Source organism: Epinephelus lanceolatus, chromosome 5 (genome assembly GCF_041903045.1).
Source record: "Epinephelus lanceolatus isolate andai-2023 chromosome 5, ASM4190304v1, whole genome shotgun sequence".
Classification (NCBI taxonomy): domain Eukaryota; kingdom Metazoa; phylum Chordata; class Actinopteri; order Perciformes; family Serranidae; genus Epinephelus; species Epinephelus lanceolatus.
This window is the reverse complement of record NC_135738.1, coordinates 44,906,861-44,932,194: the sequence shown is the minus strand read 5'-3', so window position 1 is coordinate 44,932,194 and position 25,334 is coordinate 44,906,861. Positions and strand designations below refer to the sequence as shown.

General features: G+C 39.4%; 1 protein-coding gene across 3 annotated transcripts in view; it reads left to right on the top strand.

Annotated features, from left to right (window-relative positions):
- Positions 1–25,334, top strand: part of ripor1 (RHO family interacting cell polarization regulator 1) — a 114,852-nt gene that overhangs the window by 51,241 nt on the left and 38,277 nt on the right. For all 3 annotated transcript variants that reach the window (XM_033635029.2, XM_033635028.2, XM_078168270.1), the window contains exons 2-12: positions 10,176–10,299; positions 11,669–11,821; positions 13,964–14,042; positions 14,468–14,491; positions 15,065–15,118; positions 21,040–21,189; positions 21,487–21,550; positions 23,139–23,182; positions 23,424–23,549; positions 23,936–24,084; positions 24,233–24,365. In XM_033635029.2, coding sequence (XP_033490920.1) covers positions 10,202–10,299; positions 11,669–11,821; positions 13,964–14,042; positions 14,468–14,491; positions 15,065–15,118; positions 21,040–21,189; positions 21,487–21,550; positions 23,139–23,182; positions 23,424–23,549; positions 23,936–24,084; positions 24,233–24,365 — 1,074 coding nt within the window. In that variant the 5' untranslated portion in view covers positions 10,176–10,201. The remainder of the gene's footprint in view (positions 1–10,175; positions 10,300–11,668; positions 11,822–13,963; positions 14,043–14,467; positions 14,492–15,064; positions 15,119–21,039; positions 21,190–21,486; positions 21,551–23,138; positions 23,183–23,423; positions 23,550–23,935; positions 24,085–24,232; positions 24,366–25,334) is intronic.

The following is a 25,334-nucleotide window of genomic DNA, read 5'->3' as shown; positions in this document are numbered from 1 at the left end:
AAATTCTTATTTATCCTCGGTGGACCATGATTATGCACAGCAATCTCCATAACAATCTGGGTAGTATTTGTTGAGCTCTGCTCTGCTCTGCTCTGACGAACATCCCCATCCTTAGGTCATCCTGCTGTTTGGGCAAAAACAGTCTAAGGGAGACATGGACCAAGTGGTGTGCTGTGTTTGGGTGTGTGTTCGTGTCCCAGGCAGTGTTTTTCCAGAATGGTCTGGGAGAGAGAGGCCAAAGAGCATCAAACAATAGGTGTGGTGTCACACACTCGCTTAGCACAGAGGCGTATGGAAGGCTGAGTGTGTGGCACAGAGCCACAGTCCCAGTGTTTATATGAGAACATCAATAACAGAGGAGATGGTGTGACTGGAATCTGTTGTTATCATTGGGCAGGACTGCACCACTGTTTGGATCAGGTAGGGAACACAAAATACAGCACAGTTTGACCGACATTTTCACTTTGATAGCTTTAACTGACCAACTTGGGGATGAGGGAGTTGAAGTTTGAATGGAGCTGATGGATCATTGCACTAAATGGGATGCTGATTGATTAGCTGATGAAAGTTAAAAAATAAGGCCGGAGGTAACATAGGAGACAGGACAGTGAGGTGTGACAGGGAGAAATGTGCCGATTACCACTGCCTTGTCTGAACTGGGACTCTGACAGAGACATGGAGCCCCGTCAAGGTTGGTGTTTTATAGAAAGGTTTGGACGTACTAAAGATAAAAACCTCAGTTTGGAAGTTATGGTTTATATTTGATACAGCAGGGAAAACAAGAAATGCACAAGATGACATTTATTTTCTAATTGTAAACATGAAATGCTGGCTGATTGGTCATAACTCTTACTGAAAGATTAAGTCACTTAAACATTGACATATGGTAGATGTAAATGAAATGTGTGTGTGTGTGTGTGTATGTGTGTCTGTGTGTGCTTGTGTTTGTAAAAAAAGAAAAAAAAGAGCATATTTTAAAATATAGGCTGAAGGAGGGGGGGGGGGGGGGGGGGTTAATTGTCCATTATGACAAGTGCAACATTTTTAGAATTCCCTTAATCAACCTTTTATAGTGTATTGAGCTCATTTAACAGTAACTATTTGGTTTTCAGGGCTTACCCAGCTAAGGAAAGTGACATACCAAACAAACCTCCTATGCTGAACAGTCTGGAACAGATGTAGTTTTTTTATTTATTATTGGGGATGCAGGATAAAATCGATACGTCATCGGTATTGGCTAGTATCTGCTATAAAAAGAACTTTGAAACTTGGCCAACATGCTTTTTCTTATTTTCCACAGTGAATGAATATTGCATACATTTAAAAGTATTTCATGTCTCCATATGCTGGTTGGTTCATTAGGATAAGGGTATGCATGCATGATATGATTTTGATTCCACTACAGAAGAGACTTGATGATCACTAAAATGAGGTGGGGAAAAAAGTTATCAGTTATCGGCCAAATGAGTTGTTATGTATCTACATATTGGCAAAAAATCCAATATTGTGCATCTCCAGTTGACAGAAAACCAAGGCCAATTTGGGATCTGCACTGTAGTTGACAACATAAGCAGCCAATCAGGGACTATGTTGTAGTTGATCACGTAAAACGCAGGGTGCAGCTTGTAGAACAGGAACAGCAGATTCCAAAGCTTCAAGCGCTAACTCTAACATTAGTAGAGTAAACATAGCAATAATTGAAGTTATTGCAGAAATAGAGTCAATAAAAAAATTAAACAAAAACAAAAGTGTGCACTTGCAGAGTTTCTCAGAGAAAAAGACATTTTGCTGTTCTTCCAATTGGATTAGGTAAAAGCTTAATTTATTAACTGGCTCCGCTGGTAAAGAAGATGATGTTCTCCTGTATTATGCTGATTGGCTGAAGATGTTTGTCTGTCAAGGCGAGTACTCCCGCCCACTGAAAGTTTTTGGGGTGGCACCGAGTCCAGACTGATACAGAGAGCGAATCAGAATGTTGAGCTCATGTCATCATGATGGTTGTACCAGGCTAGGATAATACAGTATTTAATTTTAAAACCACATTAAGCTTATTGCTGATTTGATGGAGATTTATCCACTGTAGCTATGAGGGATACTACTGTAACTGGAAAGAATACCTTTCTATGTGTATGCCCTTTTTTAACTATATGTGAGTAGAAGGTGAGAAGTTTTTGATGCAAAATGGGTTAATAAGGTTCAAAGGGTCAGTGCATTTGGGGTGTCGGTTGCTTAGTGGTAGAGCAGGCACCCCATGTACAAGGCTGTTGCCGCAGCGGCCCGGGTTCGAGTCCAGCCTGTGGCCCTTTGCTGCATGTCATCCCCTCTCTCTCTCCCCCTTCACACTTAACTGTCCTGTCCATTAAAGGCAAAAAATGATCTCAAGTTTGGATCTCAAACTACACAGAGGTGCCTTGAAAGTAATCAATAAGAATTTAAAGTCAAACCTAAAACAAACAGGGAGCTAATGAAATAGACTGACAACTGTTAACTACTGATAAATGATACAAATGTTTTAAGAGATTTCTTACCGAGCATAAACTGTGCACTGTTACCAGACTGAGTTATAACTTAGCATCTAGACTTTCTCATAGCCAAGGGTGAGCTTGGTCAAGGTTCTCCTAAATGCATAAAATGCTATTCAGAAATTGACACGTATACACATATTCTTTGGACAAGTTCAGAGAAGAGAAAGATGATTTCATTACCTTGATGAGATATTTATTTGGAGCTATCACCCCTTCGGTGTGTTCTGGCAGCTAATGTGGACAGTGCAAGGAACCACCACCACAACGTTAAATTAATAGCGTCTTTGTATATGACATCATACATGGGCGCTCTGTCCAGATGGAGGGCATGCAGCTGGAGGCAGAGTCTACCAACACTGACAAACAGGGGCTGATGTGGATCAAAAATATCTTCAGTCTGGAGGATTAGAGTTCACTAATTTCAAACATAAACCTTGAAATGTTGTGTTAAACATGCCAGTTGTATGCAATTACAATGTGCTGTGACAACTTCTCTGTGGTTAGCCTTTAACAGTGTTTCACCAGACCTCTGGTGAGACTGTTGACTCAGTACATAGAAGATAGTAGCTGAAGTTAGCTAACATTACCTAGTAACATTAGCTAAGTAACCTAGTTACCTAGTAAAGATGGCCTGACAGCAGTACACACAAAAGCGCGCACAAAATAGTTATAATTCACTTAACTCCCGTACGCTTTCATGGGCTCGCAATGTAACGTTAGGAGGTCTGGAATTTGTAATTTGTGATCACAGTTGTGTCTACATTAGGAAAATTGGTCAAATAGTGGAAAAATAACTTTTCCTCTTTTTGTATGGATCACATCCAACATGAGTTTTAATTTTATGATGATACCTGTTGCCCTCAGGTCACGTCACGTTCCTCCATTTCTAATTCACACAGTATACAGATTTATTACTTCCTGCTCTCCATCTGAATTGTCAGAAATGTCATGTGATTGCAAACAAGCTATAGTCTTATATAGCAAGAAAGACTATTCTCAAATTCTAGATTTCTAAGTACATCCCTGCACTGAACAGCTGATATAAGAAGGTACTGAGAATAATTCTTCTGGAAAAGCTAACGTACACCATTAATGACAGTGTGGAGGGATTTATTAAGATATGGCAACCAGTCTTGGACACAGTGGACCCCTCTGGACTGGACTTTGTTCTACCTAATTACCGTACAAACCTCAGTCAGTAGCCCTGGCTATTATATGCTTAAATCACTGAAATCAACAGGTCAATATTTTGGACAGGCATCTATACGGGACAGGCCTTTAATGCTTTTCACACAAAACTGTAGCTCAGCAAAGATTAGAAATACAATCAAATTGTTTACTTAAACCAGTATAAATATTACTTGTATAAAAATTAGGCCTCGGTTATGATATATATCAGTTATATATCATTCATTTGATCTAGCTCCAACAGAGTTACGGCACTTAAGGATTACGGCACTTTCCATACCAACACAACACCACTCTATGCTGTTAAAACAATGCTCACAACTTGGATTAATTTTCATCAAAAAACTCTGGATTCTTTTGAGGACTCTCATAGACCAAAGCAATATGAATAACTTCCAGGGTAACAACCCAGTCTTATACATCAGAAGAAGTTCTTTAAAAAATGAAGATGTCTAATTGAGACAGGCGTTGTTGTTTTTTGTCAAAATGTGTAGCCACACTGGGCTAGTAGAAAGGACTGGGTGCAAATCCTAGTATTTCAGTGCAGTTATTTTGCCATAGCACGTGTGTGTGTGTGTGTGTGTGTGTGTGTGTGTGTGTGTGTTTTACAATTAAAACTATGAAAAAAGTCTTTCTGTCCATACTCAGAACTAGAATAATATGGAATTGTCACCAGAACCTCACTAAAACATTTGTTTTAAACTTTCTCATAGAGACAGTGGACTGCTGTGACAACACAACATGATGATTAAGCAGGAAATTAAAGAGGAAGTGCCTGAATGTGATGGACCCAGTATGACCCAACTTTTCCACTTGCTCTGTTTGTCCACTCACCACCTCTGACAGGCTCAGCTTCTCTCTCTGAAGTCTGTTGTCTTCCTTTATCTCTTACTCCCCTTCAGCTCCTCTGTGCTCTGTGTGAGTACTTAAACTAGGTTAAGTCAACAAAGTCCCACAGCGCCTACACACGCACACACACACACACACACACACACACACACACGCACACGCATTCTTGATGGTTTTCAAGGTCGGAAGTAAGTAATTTACAGCATATAGCTCCTGTTAGTATTTTAAACACTTTGAGTTTAGAGTAAAATTAATTGCTCCATGTTATTCATAGTGCATGTTAAACAGTCATATCTTTACCTAAAAGGATAATGTGAATCAAGAGAGTCATCAGTTAACAAAATATTCTTTCCATCCCTTGTGATTTAGTCAAAGTCCAGCAGGATTGACCTTTTCTGTTCAGTCAGATGGCTGCAGCCCTGAGGACTATCTCCCTTTGTTAAATTTCCTGTCAGGAGAGGCAGTTGCTTCTGACTTCCTGTAGGATTGTGACATTTCCTGTGCTGTGGGAGGGGGGTTTTGGCAGTCGTCTTGCAAAGGCCTTTCAGCTGTTTGAAGAAACAGGATGCAGGACACTGGATAGGCCACAGTAGGAAAACACTGCTTTAGCTGACAGAAATTAACCACTGACTTAATGTACAATAACAAAACATCACTTCAGGCCACAAGCTTCAAATGTTGGTTAAAGGCCACAGCAACAAAATGGATTTGCCTGCTTTAGGCCACATAATGTATCCCCTTATTAGTCATTGTAGTTTTGAATGGTAGCATTATAACATATTTAACGGGATTGAAAAACACTCCTGAATGTGGGATCTAAGTGACAACAGAGACTCTTCCAGTCTGTCATACCAATAAAACTTGTTGTATCTGCTATGCAATCATGGGGAAAAAAACAAGCACAAAAACTGTTCCACTAAAGCTGTCACAGATTTTCGGCTGGACCTCTGAAGGGGTGACACCAGACAGTGGACTTCTCAATTGGTTGATCTAAGGAGCCTGACTCAACTGCCATCTCTCAGGTGGATTGTCGCAGTTGTGGGAAAATGTGGTTATGAAATGAAGGATCATGCCACTCAGGCTATATGGGGTGCTGAATGTCTGATTTTACATAAAATTGCTTTGTTTCTCCCAAAAACTCATAACATTTAACCTATTTTGGTATAAATTTAATAATTAGAGCACTCACATAAGAATGTGGTGCGTGTAGAATGCTAAATAGCTAAATGCCTCTGCACCGGCATATGTGAGGCCGGAGGCATTATGTTTTTGGGTAGTCTGTCTGTCCGTCCCATTCTCGTGAACCCAATATCTAAAGAACGCCTTGAGGGGATTTTTTCAAATTTAGCGCAGACAGCCGGTAGGGGTGGGCAATATGGTCCTAAAATAATATCACAGTATTTGAGGGTATTTTTGCAATAGCCATATTCTTGACAATATGACGTATTAATTAAAAAAAAAAATGAATTAAAGAAAATAGAATTGCATCCACAAAATTGATGTAGTTTTACATGTCAACCTAACATTTTGCCTTAAAATATTCAGTAAAAACTAAACAAAATTGATCTCTCATTTCTTTAGTTTATAAACAACAACAGGAACTCAGAGTGAGATTCAGATTCTGTATACAATATTAATAGTACAACAGAATAAAATTACCACAAATTACACATTTAAACAGTTACCAAATACAAAAAATGTACCCTGGGATCTATATATATAAACCGACAGGTGATTTCCTCCTCTTTTAGCGAAATCCTAAATAATTGAGTAGTTTGTTTTTTTTTTCTCCGAACTAGATCTTCATGCCTTGCCATTTCTCCTCCTATCATCATGCTGTAACCCGTGACAGGCTGTCATGCTACCATAAATATTGCACGTTCACATGTATGTAGTTTTTTTGTCGAGCTTCACGTATGGTTTCATTACCAAAAGTTTAATCACTTGGGGACACTGATTCCCATGTGCACGCGGCTGCTGCTGGTGGAGTCGCTGAGTGAGTTCCTCAGCGGGGAGGGTAACTTGCTGTAACTCGCAAAAAGAGTCTGAAAGGTCTGCGGCTGTTTATAAAACATTCAAGGATGCCCAGGCCTAACGACGCCACAGTTAATCCCATACTACTAAATTTCGCTTTCAGCCATGCTTGTTGTTGCCATGGGTAACAGTATGACGTCAACAAGCCCTAATATTGCTAGTATCACGATATATATTTTTTAAATGATATTAAAAATTATGCCAGTATTATCATGAACGATATGATATGGCATACCCCAACGGCCAGTTGTACTTGGGGATGAACTGTAAAATTTTGGTAGTCAGAGGTCAAGGTCACTGTAACCCTGCATCCATCTCATTATCATGAACATGATATCTCAAGAAGGCCTTGCAGGAATTTCTTCAAATTTGGCACCAGGGTTGCTGCTGTATACTGGATTCAAGGTGTACCGTGATAAAAAAGTTGACCGTTATCATACTGTCTAAATTTGCTCATTTACGATATTGAAAAAAAATGCAACTAGACAGAGAATCACCCCTTAATTTTAGTTATGTTCAAAGGTAAGACTTTTTACACACACTTATAGTATGTATAAGTATATAAAATTTAAAAAATTCAAAAAGTTAAATTAAATTAAGTTCAATTAAAATTTCCATTAACAAAGCAGTTTCGAGTTTTAATAACAGTATAGTAATAAAACATTTGTTCAACCAAAAATAACCCTTCCATTACCATTCCTTTAAGGGCCATTCTGATTTATAAAAATATAAATTCTGTGATACCATGTTACAGTGAAACCGCAATATTTTTGGAGGCAGTTATCATACCATGAAAATCTCATACTGTTGCAACCAAAGCTAAAGAATTCATAAGCTAATTATGACAGAATTTCACAGATGGGATAGTGATAGGATAAAAGTGATGACATTTTATATCCAAAAAGTCAAAGGTCAGCTTCACTGTGACATCATAATGCTCTGCAAAAGCACTTTTCTGGCCATTATTCAATGTCATATCTCAGGAACAGAAGGGAAAATATTTGGTCAGATAGGCCTACTGAATTGGTGACACTAATCTTGGGTAAAAGAAACTTTGCTGATTGTTTGTGTGATCTTCTGTGCTGTCGGTGGAAAGATGTGTGTGAAGCACCCAGGCTTTAAATATGTCACAATGTAGAATATGTATGTAACATGACATGGATGTAAACTGTAACTGCAATTTGACTGATTTGCGGAGGCGGGTGGTATTCTAGTTTGTACTGATAAATGGCTCTGTCAAAATCAGCAGGCCAGGGTGCGTAGAAAAAGCAGTTTGCTGTTTGGATATCTCTTTTAGAAAAAGTCAAAAAATTTAGATCTCTTCTGCTACCTTGGCCAGTGTTGCACATACACACACTGTCCTGAAATGCAACAACCTGGAAGGACTGTATCCTGTTATAAAATAAGTTCTTGTGCCAAGAAGCCAAATTGTTTCACTGGGTGTTTCAACTCATTTGTCTGGTGTGGAAACAATGGAAACTACTGTTGCAAATGAAAATATAGATCAATTAGCAAAAAAGAACAACAAAACAAACAAACAAACAAAAAAACATGATTCGACAATCCATTGATGATAGGCGACACTTGACAGATCATATCTATGTGAGTTTTTCATCAGGGATACCCCTAGAACTCTTGTATTCTATGTTCTGCACTAAGTCGTACACCCAATTAGGCATACAGCTTGTGGGACACAGACAAACAGAAGATTATCAAGACGCTGAGGCTTTCAGAAAGTTTACAGAATTGTTGTCTGCAAGACACACAGGGACTATACCTACAATGCTTAAATGATACATTAAGACCCACCCAACAGACAGACAATGAAGAATAAGCAATTAATTGAAAGTTAAGGAAAAGAGATGAGCTTTGAGTTTGGATCTGACAAGCAGTCAGATGACCTAACAGGCTGTAAACAAACCAGAGGCCTGTACTCGGAACAAGGATTTGGGTTTAGCTGATAGCTGGTATATTGAATAGGTGGCAGCGTAATGACATGGGTAGGATCATTTTTATGGTGTTTACTGTGCCATCATACCATTATTAGAGATTACTCACCTGACACTTAATGATATTCAGCAGTGTTTCCAGCAGGAAATGAGTCAGGGAGTAAGATGCTGACTATCAGAACACAAGACAGTTAGTGGTTTTTGTCAGTCATTTCTGCTGTAATATATTCAGTTTTTTTTCTCCTACTAGCAGCAATATCATTGTGCTCCATAGGCATCATTTAGGTATGGCGAGGTATGGCAGCTGCCATACCTTGGAATTGGGAGAAAAAAAAAGAGAGAGGTTCTGTAGTCATCTTACTTGTGTCATGGATGTATTAAAAGATGTGTCTGTGAAACAGCGCACTGTTTAAGTGATCAGATGTGATATGTTAGATAGTCTGAGGCGCACTGGCTGGTTGTTTTCATTGTATTGCACTTAAATAGGTCAATAATATGCTCATCAGTGAATACCAGTGTTATTGAATCAAATTGTTTGCCACTTTGCTCCTCCGCGAGTTATGAGTTATGTGAGTTATCTGTGTGTTGTAAAAGCATTTTGCTCTGCTGCTGTAGACAGCCTGTCTAAATGATGTCTTGAAGCCTGTCTGATTGTATGTGGGTTTTTTCCTTCGTGTCGGCATGTGAAGCTTGTATTTTCGGTCTCTGGAGACACTCCAATAAATTGTACAGTGTTGTACCAAATTGGCCTTTGTTTTACTGTGTTTCATACACCGGACCCCTTGGTTATCTTCTAGAAATGAGCTTGTAATTAATTTATTTTCTTTATTTTCTGTGAAGTTAAACACATGACTAATGATAATTAAACGTCCACTCGCTGTCCGTGGTGCTTAAATATACGCTGAAATAGGTCCGATGTTTTCACTGCTCTCACCAAGTCGTGCATTACATGCAGACATGAGGTATTATGAATGTGAGAAACAGCTTCATGTCCTTTGAAACAGTTTTCAATAGCATAGTATGTACTTCTGACAGGTCAAAGACCAAAGTGAAGTTTTATATAAGTTCATATTTTTGAAACTCCATCATCAGTAGCTCTGTGACGTCATGTCATATTGCCATTCCTTTAGCTTTTTCTGAAACGACACCCCTGTTGTGCTCTATGGCTGACAGTAGGAATGCACAGTAATATCAGCATGTCTTTGCTAGTGGCTGATATTTGGCTTTAAAATGAACTGTCAAAATCTGCCAAGAAAACACATGTTGGCAGATTTTGACAGTAAATGTTAATGAATGTAATATTCATTCTTTGTGCAAATTTGCACAAAGAATGAATATTACATTCATTAAAAAACATTCTGTTTCATGTCTCCATCTGCAGGTGGGCCATCAGGATAAGAGCATGCATGCATAATATGATGTTAATTCCACTACAGAAGAGACTTGATGATCACTCATTAGGCAGGGAAAAAAAGTAGATATATCAATATTGGTATCAGTTATCAGTCAAATGAGTTGTTACGTATCAGCATTTTGGATATCCACAAAAGACAGAAAAAGCTGGCTGATCAGTCTGTCATGCAGTGGTGTCAGCAGTCTGTTGATGGTTCTTCTCTTCTGCTCTGTACAGGGAGTCCATCCCGAACTCTCTCCACCATGTCACTATCTGTTCGCCCAGCCAGACGCCTCACATCCAGATCCATCACTAGGAGCCAGAGCTTTACTGGAGTCAACACCTACGACAAACCCTACAGGTACACACACTTTACACACTTGAGATGACACCCCGTGTGTGTGTGTGTGTGTGTGTGTGTGTGTGTGTGTGTGTGTGTGTGTGTGTGTGTGCGTGTGCATGTGTCTACAGGGTAGAAATGGACTCGTGGAATTTATTGGTCTGATGTGGATTACTATTATTAACTATAACTATAACATCTTTAAATAATGACAATGTTTCTGAAAGCGTTTCTCTTTCATTTCCTTACTGATTCAGTCCATATCAAAGCACATTAATTAGCAGACGTTTACTGTCAGAATCTAAATCCTGGTTGGATATCAGTTTGTTACTCAGGACTATCTAAAATTACTGCTTTTATGCACTGTCAGTCAGTTCTTTAAACAGTGATTGTTGCCCTCACATTAAAATATCACAGCATCAAATCACTCCTAACCTCTATACACAGATATCTGCATATGTATGCTTTATTGTCATCAGATCATAGCCCATAGGTTCAGCAATTGAGTCACCCCAGCTCAGAATGTCCTTATTTTTGTGAGATGTTTTTTTTTTTTATAGGTGACACTGTTACCTATAAAAAAACATTCATGTTACATTCTTTCCTTTCATTGACATGTTGCCATGGTAAATTATTGTATCTGAGCTTCATTTTTGATGGCTTTTTTCATTCACCACACACAACCTTAACTCAGTTTGAACATACTCAGAGTTGATTGAACTGACTCTGATCAGCTGTTCTGAAACCTAAAGCCCGGGGTTCCCATACCATGTACACATGTTAAAAGTTTAAACACTTTCAAAAAGACTTCTGTAAACAAAACTGTTAAAATTGTTCTTGCTCACATCATGTGAATCCAATTTCCTGATTAGATACAAACGCAGCATTGTTTTTTAAAAAAAAATGTATTCTGTGTTGGCCGAAAAACTTAAAGTGGGATTAAAACAGGTTCCTAAATGTTTGAACTCTTCTACTGCCTCAACAGTATTGGGGATTTGGTCATATTAGAAGTATTAGATTTCACCACGGGCAAGCAAGGGAGCTACTTTTGTGCACTGTTGTTACACCACAGTGCCCTTTTTGTTAACGAAAGTAAGACTTAGGAGTTGGTTATGGTGAGTCACCACAATAACCAGTTTATCTTGTGAAATACATCAAGATTTTTTTTAACTTGGTATGTAGTGATAGTGATGGTGATGAACAGAAAAAATGATCATTATAATAACATCAAACATTTGCACAGGGGAGACAGACAGTCAGTCAGTCAGAGAATGTCTGTGCGTATGAAAATGTCAGTCTTATGTGATATGATGATGCTGTTAGTTTGATCAAGCTGATTAGGGGGTGTCAGGTGAGGATGTCTGAGGATGATGTTGACCTGATGTTGCAGGAGCCTCTCAGTGTTCAGCACTCCAGGTCTCAACAGGAAGCCCAGCAGAGCCAGCAGGATGTTCACGATGTCTACCAAGTCCAACCCTCCACCTAAGGTTCCTCAACCAGAGCGACTGGATCAGGTCTACGAGGCGCTGAAAAAAGGCCTTCAGTGAGTGCACTAATACATACTAATAGCAGCTGCAAACTTTTATTTTGAGGGATCATGTCCTTGATACTGTACTAGTGACTCCTACTCACTGACTGATACTTTTGAACTCTTTAAGTCCTGTGCACTGTACTCCTACATGCAGTATGGTTCAGGAGAAAGGACCTTTCATGGTTTGATGATAAATCTGCCTGACTTGACTTAGTGAGAGCAGTAGCCCTGTAGCCACCTCAAGGGAATTTCTTCACATTTGGCACAAATGTTCACTTTGACTTAAGGTCAAAGGTTAATATCACTGTAACCTTTCTTCTGTCTCATTCTCATGAACATGATATCTCAAGAACACCTTAAGGGAATTTCTATAAATTTGACAGACGTTCACTTGGATTGAAGAAAAAAATGATTAGAATTTTGTGGTCAAAGGTCAAGATCAGTGTGGCCCCACACAAACTTGCCGGTGTAAGCCGAAGTTTGGCTGACCGGCGGACAGTGCGCACACGTCACCAAAACCTCACAGGCAGGTTTCCAGAATATCAGGCACATTAACGATGCAATAAATACCCAAAAAAACACTATTCAATGCAACTGTCTGCAATCAGCACATAAATGTATCTCTATATCGACTGTCCCGTCACATCTGATGTCAGATCAAAGGGGATTGGCACCGTTTGGCACATTTGGCACGCGTAATGGAAACCCAACCTGATTTGATTAACACAGCTGCAAACTAATGAGTTTACATCCCTCTCAGCCAACCACAAACAGCCACAGCATCAGATAGGGAGTATATATTCAGCATCTGTCATCTTAGAAAAGTCAAAAGAAAAGAAACAGAGTGAGACTGCGAGAGAGAAAGAGAGCACGCGCGCACACGAGAGAAATGCGACATTGATTTACAATTGTGGTGACCTCCTCCCAGGCTACCTTTGCATCATCAGCCCGTGGAGGTCTGCTTGCAGTTCCGTATATTCGGACACTGCGAGCTTGGACCTCCCAAACCAAAACATCAGTTTCCTCCTGGGAGAAGTTTGGCTGTCTGACGCTCCTGCTCTCTTCCGCCATGGTGAATTGAGTAAACTCTCATTACGGCTTCACGCGGCACATTTAAGGGTGAGGAGAGAGGCTCATTTGATTGGTGGGGTGTGTGTAAAACCCACTCCACTCCTTCTCTCCTCCCTCTTTCCGACTTGCGCAGGTAGGAGGGACGGAGGTGGGAAAGAGGAGTAGCTGCGCCAGGCGCACGGTGTGCCAAACTCGCAAAATCCGCCTGGCCACACCCAGTTGGCGAAGCGCAGGTGCGCTGCGGCCCCGCCTTGCCCGGTCTGCGAAACTAGAGCCCTAAGTGTCAACCTTGAAACTGTGCTGATTGTATAGATCTTCTGTGCTGTTGGGGGAAAATGTGTGTGAAGCATCCAGACATGGATGTAAACTGTAAGAGGAACTTGACTGGCGCACAGAGGCATACCACCACAGGTTGGTAATTCTAGTTCAGGCTTTCTGCCCACCATCTCAAACCAAACTGTCTTTCTCTCCATAACCAATAGGCTTTCACTTTACACTTACAGGAATATTTGGACGATTTGAGAAATAGTCTTATTAGCCTTCTTGCAGAGGCTTAGATGAGAGGTCTGGGACCACTCTTATCTTTGTCAAATATGAAGCTACAGCCAGCAGGCTGTCATTTTAGCTTACCAGAAAGAGTGGAAACAGTCAGGCCCTGTCCAAAGGTACAAAAATCCACTTACAGTACTAACACCTCTAAAGCTCATTGATTAACACAGTATGTCCTGTTTGTTTAATTTATTTTCTAAATGTCAGCCTATTGCTCTTTGAGATCAGCTGAAGGGTGGAAACACCCAGAACACTCAGCTCTAATTAATTTTCCTTAAGACGAGATAAATGCTGGAGAGCAGCACAGTGGGAGAGCTGGCAGTGAGAGATGCTCAGTTACTGCAGAGGACAAAGTTTGTCAAAACTTAAGCACATAGAAGCAAAAATATCTGCATGGTTACACACTACAGAGGGTATGTTTAGTCACTTACCCTTTAATCACTCCTGTGTGTGTGTGTGTGTGTGTGTGTGTGTGTGTGTGCGCATGTGTCTGTGTCTGTGTCTGTGTGTGTGTCTGTGTCTGTGTTCTCTCAGGTCTTACCTGCAGGTTCATCAGATGGACTTGGACAGCCTCAGCAGACAGATGAAAGAAACAAAGAGGAACTCCAGACTGGTATGTTCTGTGGTTGTACGGTTTGGCTCGGCCTAGTTCTTTTCATCTGTTCAAGTTTAACCCTGTTACTATCTTCTTATGTCTAATGTGGATACAAGTAGTTCTATTTCTTGACTTTCTTGGTTTTTCTTTGGGCTCAGTGTGTCCTTGAACGCACCTGCACACAGAGGTTTCAAAAAGGTCCCTTTTTTTTAAGTTGAAAAATATCAAAATGTACAAGCTCAGGAATTGGCTGGTCAGTAGTGTTTCCTCTTTTGTCATACTGTTTCAGTCTGTGGTATTAAGCATTGTTGACACCTTGAAGTTAAATTTTGGTTTGAAAAATTAAAATGTTCTGACAAAGCAATGTATCTGTTAGCATAAAAAGTAAACCACTTCATTAAAAATGAGTGATACTGATGACTTAATGTTTTCTGCCTCTTCAGGGTTTCCTGTATGAACTGGACAAGGTGAGCTACTGTGAATACTTTCATACTTACTTAATCCAAATTGTCTCCATGTTTACCTGTTGTTTTGATAATTTAGTATAATGTGCATTTTCACAGCACACACATTTCACATTCTATCAGCACAACAGTCATATCATAGTTACCACTCTGCTGCTCTCACTTTGTCTTCTCTATACTAATTAGTTTCAGTCACTTTAACAGCCTTAAAAAACCCACAGGAGTAAATCCAAACACTTCCTGTACAGATCTTGCACATAAAAAACCTTCCAGCTGCTCGAAGGGCATAATTCCCACCTCTCCTGCTAGGCTTTTAATTTGAAACATATGTAGGAAGTGTTGACTGCATCTTAACAGCGATCATAAAACAGGAACTAGAATGCAGTATTTTTGCGTTGTGTTGTGTGTGCTGTGGCGATTTGTGAGATGACTCCCTACATCACAGGTGACAGGGGCCACCTCAGTGTATATCGTAGCACAAACTGTTATTTGTAGACAGACCTGGACTGACATATTGTGAAAGTAGTCCAGTTTGACTAAAAGGAATAAATGGGACTCTTTGCTTTTCTCTGACAGCAAGTGAAGGTGACTGAGAGGTACATAAGACGACTGGAGTTTCACCTCAGCAAGGTAAGAACAAACGATGCCTTTCAACATCACTAAACGTTACAGAAAAAAAAACCTGTCCAAAGCATTTTGGAAATGTCACAGGAATATGTTTGTGATTTACCTCTGTTGGACTGATTGCTCATATTTAGATTTAGATGTAGATTTTGTCCTCACATTGCCTTTTAATGTCTCCTTACATGTCATTTGTTGTGAGATTACTCTTTGTATATCTGTCATTGGTTACTTTGTGCGCAGACAGTGGTTAATGCAGAAAAATGTTATTGACACCACATCGTTCTTGGAGTAAAGAGCATTCTGCTGTAGATGCTGCTTGTTTCTGTCAAGACTTTCTGACTATAGTACAACTTAGTGGTCATATTTAGATTTAGCCAGTGTTGCTGAGGATCTTTTTGTTATACAGATAAAACCAAGTACTACTTAACAGTACTAGTTTGGCTCATCAGATACACATGGCCTCTGGACATGGTTACAGCACAAGAGGTGTAGCCTCTAGTCACATAACACTCTGGCACCAAGACAAATTTTTGTAAACCTGCCATTATATACAGGTCAATAGCACTGTGGAATTCTCTGCGTATTGATATTATATCTACTGTCAATGTCAAAATCACCTTTCAAAAGCTTCTAAAGAAATATCTTGCCAGATAACAAGATAAGCATCTAGCGCTGTTTTAATGTACTTTTGTTCTTAATTTTATATCCTTTTTATAAATGTATCTTTCTGCTGCTATGTTGAATTATGGTTTAGTCCAGAGCTCAGCAACCTTCACTATCAAAAGACCTATTTTTGGCCAAATAATCCGCCTGTAGCCGCAAAACATATTTGAGCCTTATAATGAAGGCAACAGTAAGTCCAAATTCACCCATTAACATTACTTATAGGTAGGGCTGGGCAATATGACCAAAATCTCATATCACGATATAGTTCATTTCATATCCCGATAATGATACATATCCGGATATAGCCATTATTAATTTCTATATAATTTTTTGCTGAAGCCACAGGGAGCCACTGGAGAGGGGTGAAAGAGCTTCATGTGGGTCCGGAGCCACAGGTTGCCTATTCATTTCAATTCAGTTTTATTTATAAAGCCCAATATCACAAATAACAATTTGCCTCAGAGGACTTTACAGCATACGACATCCCTCTGTCCTTTGGACCCTCACAGCAGATAAGGAAAAACTCCCCAAAAAAAACCCTTTAATGGGGAAAAAATGGTAGAAACCTCAGGAAGAGCAACTGAGGAGGGATCCCTCTTCCAGGACGGACAGACGTGCAATAGATGTCGTACAGAACAGATCAACATGATAAATTAACAGTGATCTGTATACAAAATGATACATAAAGAGAGACTGAGAGAAATGTTGGACAGACAGTAGTGACAGTAGCTTACAACAACATTAATTTAAGTAATAATATTATTATAATAATTATGGCTATTGTAGTACAATATGTTTTAGGTATATATTAATATATGATATTATATGTAAGTGACACTAATCATATGTGTATAATAATAGTAGAAGTATGACTAATGATAACATCAGCAGTAGGAGGCATCTGGCAGGACCACGGCAGCAGCACAACCACACACGTCACACCATACAGGCACCACTGCGATATGAATTAACCTGCGAGGCAGTGGAGCACAAAGGCTCCAGAGAAGAAGCTAAGTTAGCGAGATGCAGTAACAGGACAAGAGTGTTAGCAAAGGAGAGAGAGAGAGAGGGAGAGAAGGTACTCGTGTATTATGGGAGGTGTATTGTAAAAGGTCCCCCGGTAGACTAGGCCTATGTCAGCCTAACTAGGGGCTGGTCCAAGGCGAGCCTGAGCCAGCCCTAATGATAAGCTTTATCAAAAAGGAAAGTCTTAAATCTAGTCTTAAATGTGGAGATGGTGTCTGCCTCCCAGACTGAAACAGGAAGATGATTCCACAGGAGAGGAGCCTGATAGCTGAAGGCTCTGGCTCCTGATCTACTTTTGGAGACTCTAGGGACCACGAGTAACCCTGCGTTCTCAGAGCGCAGTGTTCTGGTGGGATAATAGGGCACTATGAGCTCTCTAAGATATGATGGAGCCTGATCATTTAGAGCTTTATAAGTTAGAAGTAGGATTTTAAATTCAATTCTAGATTTTACAGGGAGCCAGTGCAGAGAAGCTAAAACAGGGGAAATGTGATCTTGTTTCTTAGTTCCTGTTAGTACACATGCTGCTGCATTCTGAATTAGCTGGAGAGTTTTTAAGGACTTACTAGAGCTACCTGATAATAGAGAGTTACAGTAATGCAGCCTAGAGGTAACAAAAGCGTGGACCAATTTTTCTGCATCATTTCGGGTCAGGATAGGCCTAATTTTCGCAATATTACGCAGATGAAAAAACACAGTTTGTGAGGTTTGTTTTAAATGAGAATTAAAAGACAAATCTTGATCAAATATTACTCCGAGGTTTCTTACGGTAGTGCTAGAGGCCAAAGCAATGCCATCCAGAGAAACTATGTCATCAGACAAAGAATTTCTGAGGTGATGGGGGCCCAAGAACAATAACTTAATAACAATAACAGTTTTGTCTGAATTTAACATAAGAAAATTGGAGCTCATCCAGGTTTTTATGTCTGTAAGGCATTTTTGAAGTTTAGTTAACTGATCCGTTTCTTCTGGCTTTATTGATAAATACAACTGTGTATCATCCATATAACAATGGAAATTTACAGAGTGATTTCTAATGATGTTACCTAAGGGAAGTATATATAAAGTGAACAGAATTGGTCCGAGCACAGAACCTTTTGGAACTCCAAAACAAACTTTAGTACATAGAGATGATTCATGATGAACATGAATGAACTGAACACGATTAGGTAGATAAGATTTAAACCAGCTTAGTGCTGAACCTTTTAGGCCAATTAAGTGATCCAGTCTCTGCAGTAGAATTTGATGGTCAGTTGTGTCAAACGCCGCACTAAGATCTAATAAAACAAGTACAGAGAAGAGTCCTTTGTCTGAAGCAATCAGAAGATCATTTGTAATTTTAACTAGTGTTGTCTCAGTGCTATGATGCACTCTAAATCCTGACTGAAATCGTTGATGATTTAGATGAAGAAATCATTGTGGTCAACTGTTGAAGAGAAATCGGGGAGAAGCAATCTATATATATTAGGTCTTACAGCTGTGTTTGAGGGCAGATTGGTTCTGTTTTAGGGCAGGAGGTCATGAATTTTGCCTCTCATAGTTAGAATTTGTCATTTAAAAAGCTCATAAAATCATTACTGCTGAGGGCTAAAGGAATACAAGGCTCAATAGAGCTTTGACTCTCAGTCAGCCTGGCTACAGTGCTGAAAAGAAACCTGGGGTTGTTCTTATTTCCTTCTATTAATGCTGAGAAATAGTTTGCTCTGGCATTGCGGGGGGGCTTCTTATATGTTTTGGGACTGTCTTCCCAGACTAAACGAGATTCTTCCAGTTTGGTTAATCACCAATTCCTTTCAAATTTTTGCGATAATTGTTTTAATTTTCAGGTTTGAGAGTTATACCAAGGAGCGAACTTTCTTTGCTTTGTTAACTTCTTTTTAAGAGGAGCTACAGAGTCGAGTGTTGTTCACAGCAAGCCTGCAGTGCTATCAACAAGATGCTCAATTCGGGAGAGTTTAAAGTCAGTACGGGAAACCTCTGTTACAGAAGGACATATTATTAAATTTAACATCGATGGAATCATTTCCTTGTATTTTGCGACAGCACTGTCTGATAAACATCTAGTATTAGTAACTGTTGCTGAGTGGTGTGTAATCCAGTAGAGAGAAATCAAAAGTTATTAAATAATGATCTGATAGAGAGGGATTCTGTGAAAAGACTGCTAGGTTATCAATTTCAATTCCATACGTCAGAACTAGATCGAGGGTATGGTTAAAACAGTGAGTGGGTTCATGTACACCCTGACTGAAGCCAATGGAGTCTAATAATGAGATAAACGCGGTAGCCAGGGAGTCATTATCAACGTCGACATGAATGTTAAAATCGCCTACAATAATAACTTTATCTGATTTAAGAACTAAACTGGATAAAAACTCTGAGAATTCAGATACAAATTCAGAATACGGGCCAGGAGCACGGTACACTATACCAAATAAAAGTGGCTGCGAGGTTTTCCAGGTCGGATGTAAAAGACTAAGAACAAGGCTTTAAAAGGAATTATAATCTAGTTTAGGTTTAGGGTTTATTAATAGACTACAGTTAAAAATGGCTGCAACTCCCCTCCTCGGCCGCTGCCTCAAGGAATGTGGGTATTTTTATGACTGGGAGGAGTGTATTCATTTAGACTGACATATTCATGTTGACACAGCCAGGTTTCAGTGAGGCTGAGTAAATCAATATCATTATCTGATATTAATTCATTTACTAACACTGCTTTAGACGATAGAGACCTACCCCTGGTTTAGTCAATGATTACACTATCCTTAATTTCTTTCATTTGAATATGAGTTTGGTATTTTGATTGTTTTCATAACTTAATTTGCCTGTATTCTTAACTCATGTTTGTACTGTATTTTAATGTGTAGGACCCCAGGAGGACTAGAGGCACTGTCATGTGTTTCTAGTTGGGATCCTTGAATAAACAAGAAATCATACTGTATATGTCAGTAATAGCAGAGGTCTGACAATCACCATTTATACCACCATTTATATGCCTCCAGTCGGAGGCCTTATGTTTTCCGGATGTCCATCTGTACATCCATCCGTTCGTCCTATTCTCATGAAAACGATATGTCAGAATGTCTTGAGGGAATTTCCTCATATTTGGTGAAAAAAACATCCACTTGGACTCAACAATGAACTGATTAGTTTTTGGTGGTCATAGTCAAAGGTCACTGTGAACTTGTCTGTCTCATTCTTGTGAACATTATATCTCAAGAACATTTTGAAGAAATTTCTTCAAATGTGGCAAACATTCACTTTGACTCAAAGATAAACTAATCAGATTTTAGTGGCTAAAGGTCAAGATCACTTTGATCTCCCAAAACATGTTTTTGGCCATAACTCATGAACTCATACGCCAATTATGACAAAACTTCACACAAATGTCTAATAGGATAATTGACATTTTGTATCCAAAAGGACAAGGGTCCTTCACTGTGACATCATAATGTTTTGCAAAAACACTTTTCTGGCCATTACTTAACGCCATATTTCAGGAACAGAAGGGGAGACATTTGGTCAGATACTGAATTGGTGACACTAATCTTGGGTGTCCACCTTAATATTTTGCTGATTGTGTAGATCCTCTGGAGCAACCAGACTGAGGACTAGAAAACAGGAGAGCACAAATAGTACCTCCATCAAATATGCATACCCTCACTATTAGTAACCTCATTAAAGTTACAGGAAACTTTAGAATTGCATCTCTTCCTTATGTGAAGGAATACATGTGATGCAAAGTGCAAAGTAATTCATGTTTCTAAAAATGGTGTAGATAAATGTATGACAACCTTGGCAACAACAAGGCCCCATGGTTTAGTTTGCTATAAACAACTATTTATACCTTCAGCTATTGTATTCTACACTGGTACCAGCCAGCAAAACCATTAAGTGGCTGAGCGGTTTATTATTTATATGCTTTGTATTGCATAGTGTTGGGTGTAACAATTGAAATTTGAATGTATGCTTTGATCTGTGATTGAATTTCGTATTTATTGTGTTTTGAGTTTTGAAACAAAGTGTTTATAGAGACTGCAGATTGCTAGTAGCTGGTACAATACATCTCTTCACCTTGTGTGAAATTAATGTCTTTTGTACATTGTCCCTGACAAATAAGTGTATAAACCAAACTAACCTGTCCAGCACCAGTGTAGTACTGACATACATTTTAAGCTGTCCACCTGCCGTGAGGCTGTTCTTTGGACAAGCAGATGAAATGTGTACCCTTTTCCCAGATTGAGGAGCTATATGAAGCCTACTGCCTGCAGAGGAGACTCAGGGACGGAGCCAACAAGATGGTGAAGGCTTACACTGCCTCTCCAGGCAGTAAGGAGGCCAAGGAGAGTTTAGCAGAAGCCAATAAAGGATACAAAGAGTACACAGAGGTAAGATGAAGAAGATGGAGGAGGGGGGAGATAGAGTGACAGTGGATTAAGATAGATGAAAGAAAAATGCTGTATGTATTGTGGGAGAATAAGGCCAATCCATGCATAAGTGGTAGGAGAGTACATTAAAGAGCAGCAGATGTAACAACACAGCTGAACTGGACAACAAGTTGCTTCTTGGGGATAATAAAGATGTCCTAATCCAACTAATAGGTGTCACTAATAAAGTACAGCTCTGTATTTCCTTCCTGCTTGGTATACATGAATAAATGAAAGTCTCTCTGATCCTTTATGTAGAACATGTGTGTGTTGGAGAGTGAGTTGGAGAACCAGCTGGGGGAGTTCCACATTAAGATGAAAGGTAAGAATGAATCTTCAATGGCTAGTTCACCTGTCCGTTTTCACTCCTCGTCCCATTCTGGAGGACAGCCTAGTCAGACAAGCATGAACTGATGAAGCGTCTTGGATAAGAGGTGAAATGTCTTCTAAGACAAAACTAAGTCCAGTTGCATTCGATTCAGTTGCCTTGAGATAAGTATGACCTGGATAAATGAGAATATCCACAGGCATTGATATCATTCTGTGCGACTTCCACTTCCCAGGAACATAATATGGAAATCATCCATAAATCCTCCTAGAAATGCATAAAAATCCTCATATTTTAAGTTTTTCTTCAGTATCAAAGTAATCCAGTCATAGCTGTGAGTGCATTTATCAATACACTGCAAACAGGAATTGTTAAGAGCTCAGGCGGGAATTTTGATGGTACCAAGATATAAATAAACATAGCCTAAAAAAAAGCAGGGTTCGGAAAGGAATATCAGTACCTTCCTGTGATTGACTTTACAACAGATCATTTCATAAGCTTTTATGGGGTCTGTGCTATTCTGAAATTTTCATGTCTCCGCACTGGTGATAGCTGTGGTCGTCCATCCGTCCCATTCTTGTGAACACGATATTTCAAGAACGCCTTGAGGGAGTTTCTTCAAATTTGGCACAAACGTTCACTTGGACTCAACGATGAACTGATGAGTTTTTGGTGGTCAGTGGTCACTGTGACCATGTCTGTTTCATTCTTCTGAACGCGAGATCTCAAAAACACCATGAGGGAATTTGGTGGTCAAAGGTCAAGGCAACATGTTTTTGGCCATAACCGAAGAATTCATATACTAATTGTGACAAATATTTTATACAAATGTCTACCAGGAAAAACTGATGATTGAAGTCATGACATTTAATATGCAAAAGGTCAAAGCTCAGCTTTACTGTGACATAATAATGTTCTGCAAAAACACTTTTCTGGCCATTATGCAATGTCATAACTCAGGAACAGAAGGGGTGACATTTGGTCAGATATTGAATTGGTGAGTCTAATCTTGGGTGTCCACCCTGAAACTGTGCTGATTATCTGTGCTGTCTGGGGGCAGATGTGTGAAGAATCTATGTTTTCACAAACATGGATGCAAACTGTAAGAGAAACTTGACCTGTTCGCAGAGGCATACAATCACGAGTTAGTAATTCTAGTTTTGTCATCAAATTCATTTTCAAATAGGCCTATATGTTGGTGTCAGCTTGTTTTCATGTATCAGATTGACAAAAACATTTTTTACTGAATTTTCACACAAAAGTCTAATTTCATACTGAGCTCATAAAAAAAAAACAAAAAAAAAACAAGCGGCTTTACTGACTGAAAGAACTCCATATATACAAGAACACCACTCCAGCTGGGATGTAAATTACAGCAGGACCAGCAAGTTCACAGGAAAACAAGAGGTAACTGGGTGTAATTATTACTGGGGTTAGGGTGAAAAATTAGCCACACACATGCTCGGTATTAAAGTCACTGATCAGCACAGGTAATGTTAGAGTCAACCAAGAGAAATAAATCCAGTCCCAGTGGCCCCAGTGAGAAGCTGATAGGCTACATCTGTGTCTATTTGTCTTTCAGGTCTGGCTGGATTTGCTAGATTGTGTGCTGGTGACCAGTATGAGGTTAGTCTGTCTGTCTTGTCTCTCTCTCTAATTAGACAACAGTCTATAAATACTGATAATATTATTCAATACACTCATAACATACTAGAGGAAAGGGATTGCGAATGCACTAGGCCTATAGTAAATAGCAAAACAGACCATAGAAAAAAGTCTTAGAAAGTATACAGACACAGCTCTACTGACATTCAGGACACTGTGTGTGTGTGTGTGTGTGTGTGTGTGTGTGTGTGTGCGCATTCAGATCTTTATGAAGTACGGTCGGCAGCGGTGGAAGCTCCGAGGCAGAATAGAGATCAATGCCAGACAGCTGTGGGACAGTGAGGAGATGGTGTTTGTGCCGCTCATCAGTGAGTTCCTCTCTGTGAAGGTCAGTCCCTCCCAATGTCAAACTGTTTGACTTACTTTGGATTTATTTGAATTTATACTAAGTTCTGATTCGTCAGTGTAAGAGTTCTGATCCTGAACGCTGCTCTTAGTAATGAAATAGCCTATGTATGCTTCATGTTTTCTCTTGTTGTGGTATTGGTGAATACACCCATATTCAGGATTTTGTACTGCCGAGTCGGTTCTGTCTTTTACTTTTTTACTTCTCTGAAGCCTTAAATGAGGAACAGGTGGGGACAATAATGTTACCGCTTCTGTTGATGTACTTACACAGAGTGTAGGTCTCAACCTGAAGGTGATATGACTTGAACTGTTGAGGGCAGCAAGACTTTGGTAGTGTGATCAAACCATATTTCTGTGGTCTCCTAGGTAACAGAGCTGAAGAGCTTAGCCAATCACGTGGTTGTAGGAAGTGTTTCCTGTGAGACTAAGGACCTGTTTGCTGCACTACCCCAGACGGTTGCTGTGGATATTAATGACCTTGGGACTATTAAGCTAAGCCTCGAAGTCACCTGGAAGTAAGTTTTGCCAGCTATGCTTTACACTGAAAATTATAGTAAGCTTCATTAGAACTGCACTGTTGCACTGATATTGATTAACAAAATATATTATTTTGTCTTTTGTCTCCGTCTCCCCCTTCCTCCCTTCCTTTTATCCATCTGTCAGTCCATTTGATAAAGATGACCAGGGGTCAGTGGCAAGCACTGTCAACAAAGCTCCAACTGTCAGTAAGAGAATCTCAACAATCTTCAACCAGAGTCCACCTGACACGCCATCTTTGCGTGAACAAGCCTTCTATGTGAGTTCTCTCAGTACTCTAGTTGCCTTTGTTTTACCTTTGTTCTCTCCAGAGAAACCTTTGGCTGTTTTTGAAAAGAGTGATACTGGAATATTTAGCTTTAAGTTGCTGATTACTGGTGTTTTGTGCAATATTCACTGCCCTCATACTTGATTATTGTAAAACCAAAATTAAATGCAAGTCAAATGTGAGAGGTGCAGACAGCTGAGGACCTCCTTTTTATGCCTCTTCACTGGTGATAGTCATTTTTGTTGTACGTTCATGCCATTCTCGTAAACACAATATCTCAAGATAGCCTAGAGAGCATTTCTTTAGATTTGTTACAGATGTCCACTTGGATTTAACAATGAACTGATTAGATTTTGGTGGTCAAAGATCAAGGTCACTGTGACCTTATCTGTTTCGCTCTTATGAATGCAATATCTCAAGAATGCCTTGAGAATTTTTTTTTTTTTTTTTCTCAGATTTGACTCAAATGTCCAGTTGGACTCAAGGATGAATTATAAGATTCTGATGGTTACATCCATCTTATTTTTGTGAATGTGATATTTCCAGAACGCCTTGAGAAAATTTCTCCAAATTTGGCACAAACATACACTTGAAGTTAAGGATGAGCAGACTAGTATTTGGTGGTCAACAGTCAGTGTCACTGTGACCTTGCCTTCATCTCATTCTTGTGAACAAACATCCACTTGGACTCAAAATAAACTGATTAGAATTTGGTCAAATGTCAAGGTCATAAAATACATGTTTTTGGCCAAAATTCAGGAATTCATACAGTAATTATGACAAAATGTCACACAAATGTCTAATAGGATAAAATAATGAAGTGATGACATTTTATATCCAAATGGGCAAAGGTCATAATGTTCTGCAAAAACACTCCTCTTGCCATGAATCAACGGCATATCTCAGGAACAGAAGGGGAGCATTTGGTCAGATACAGAATTGGTGACCCTACTCTTGGGT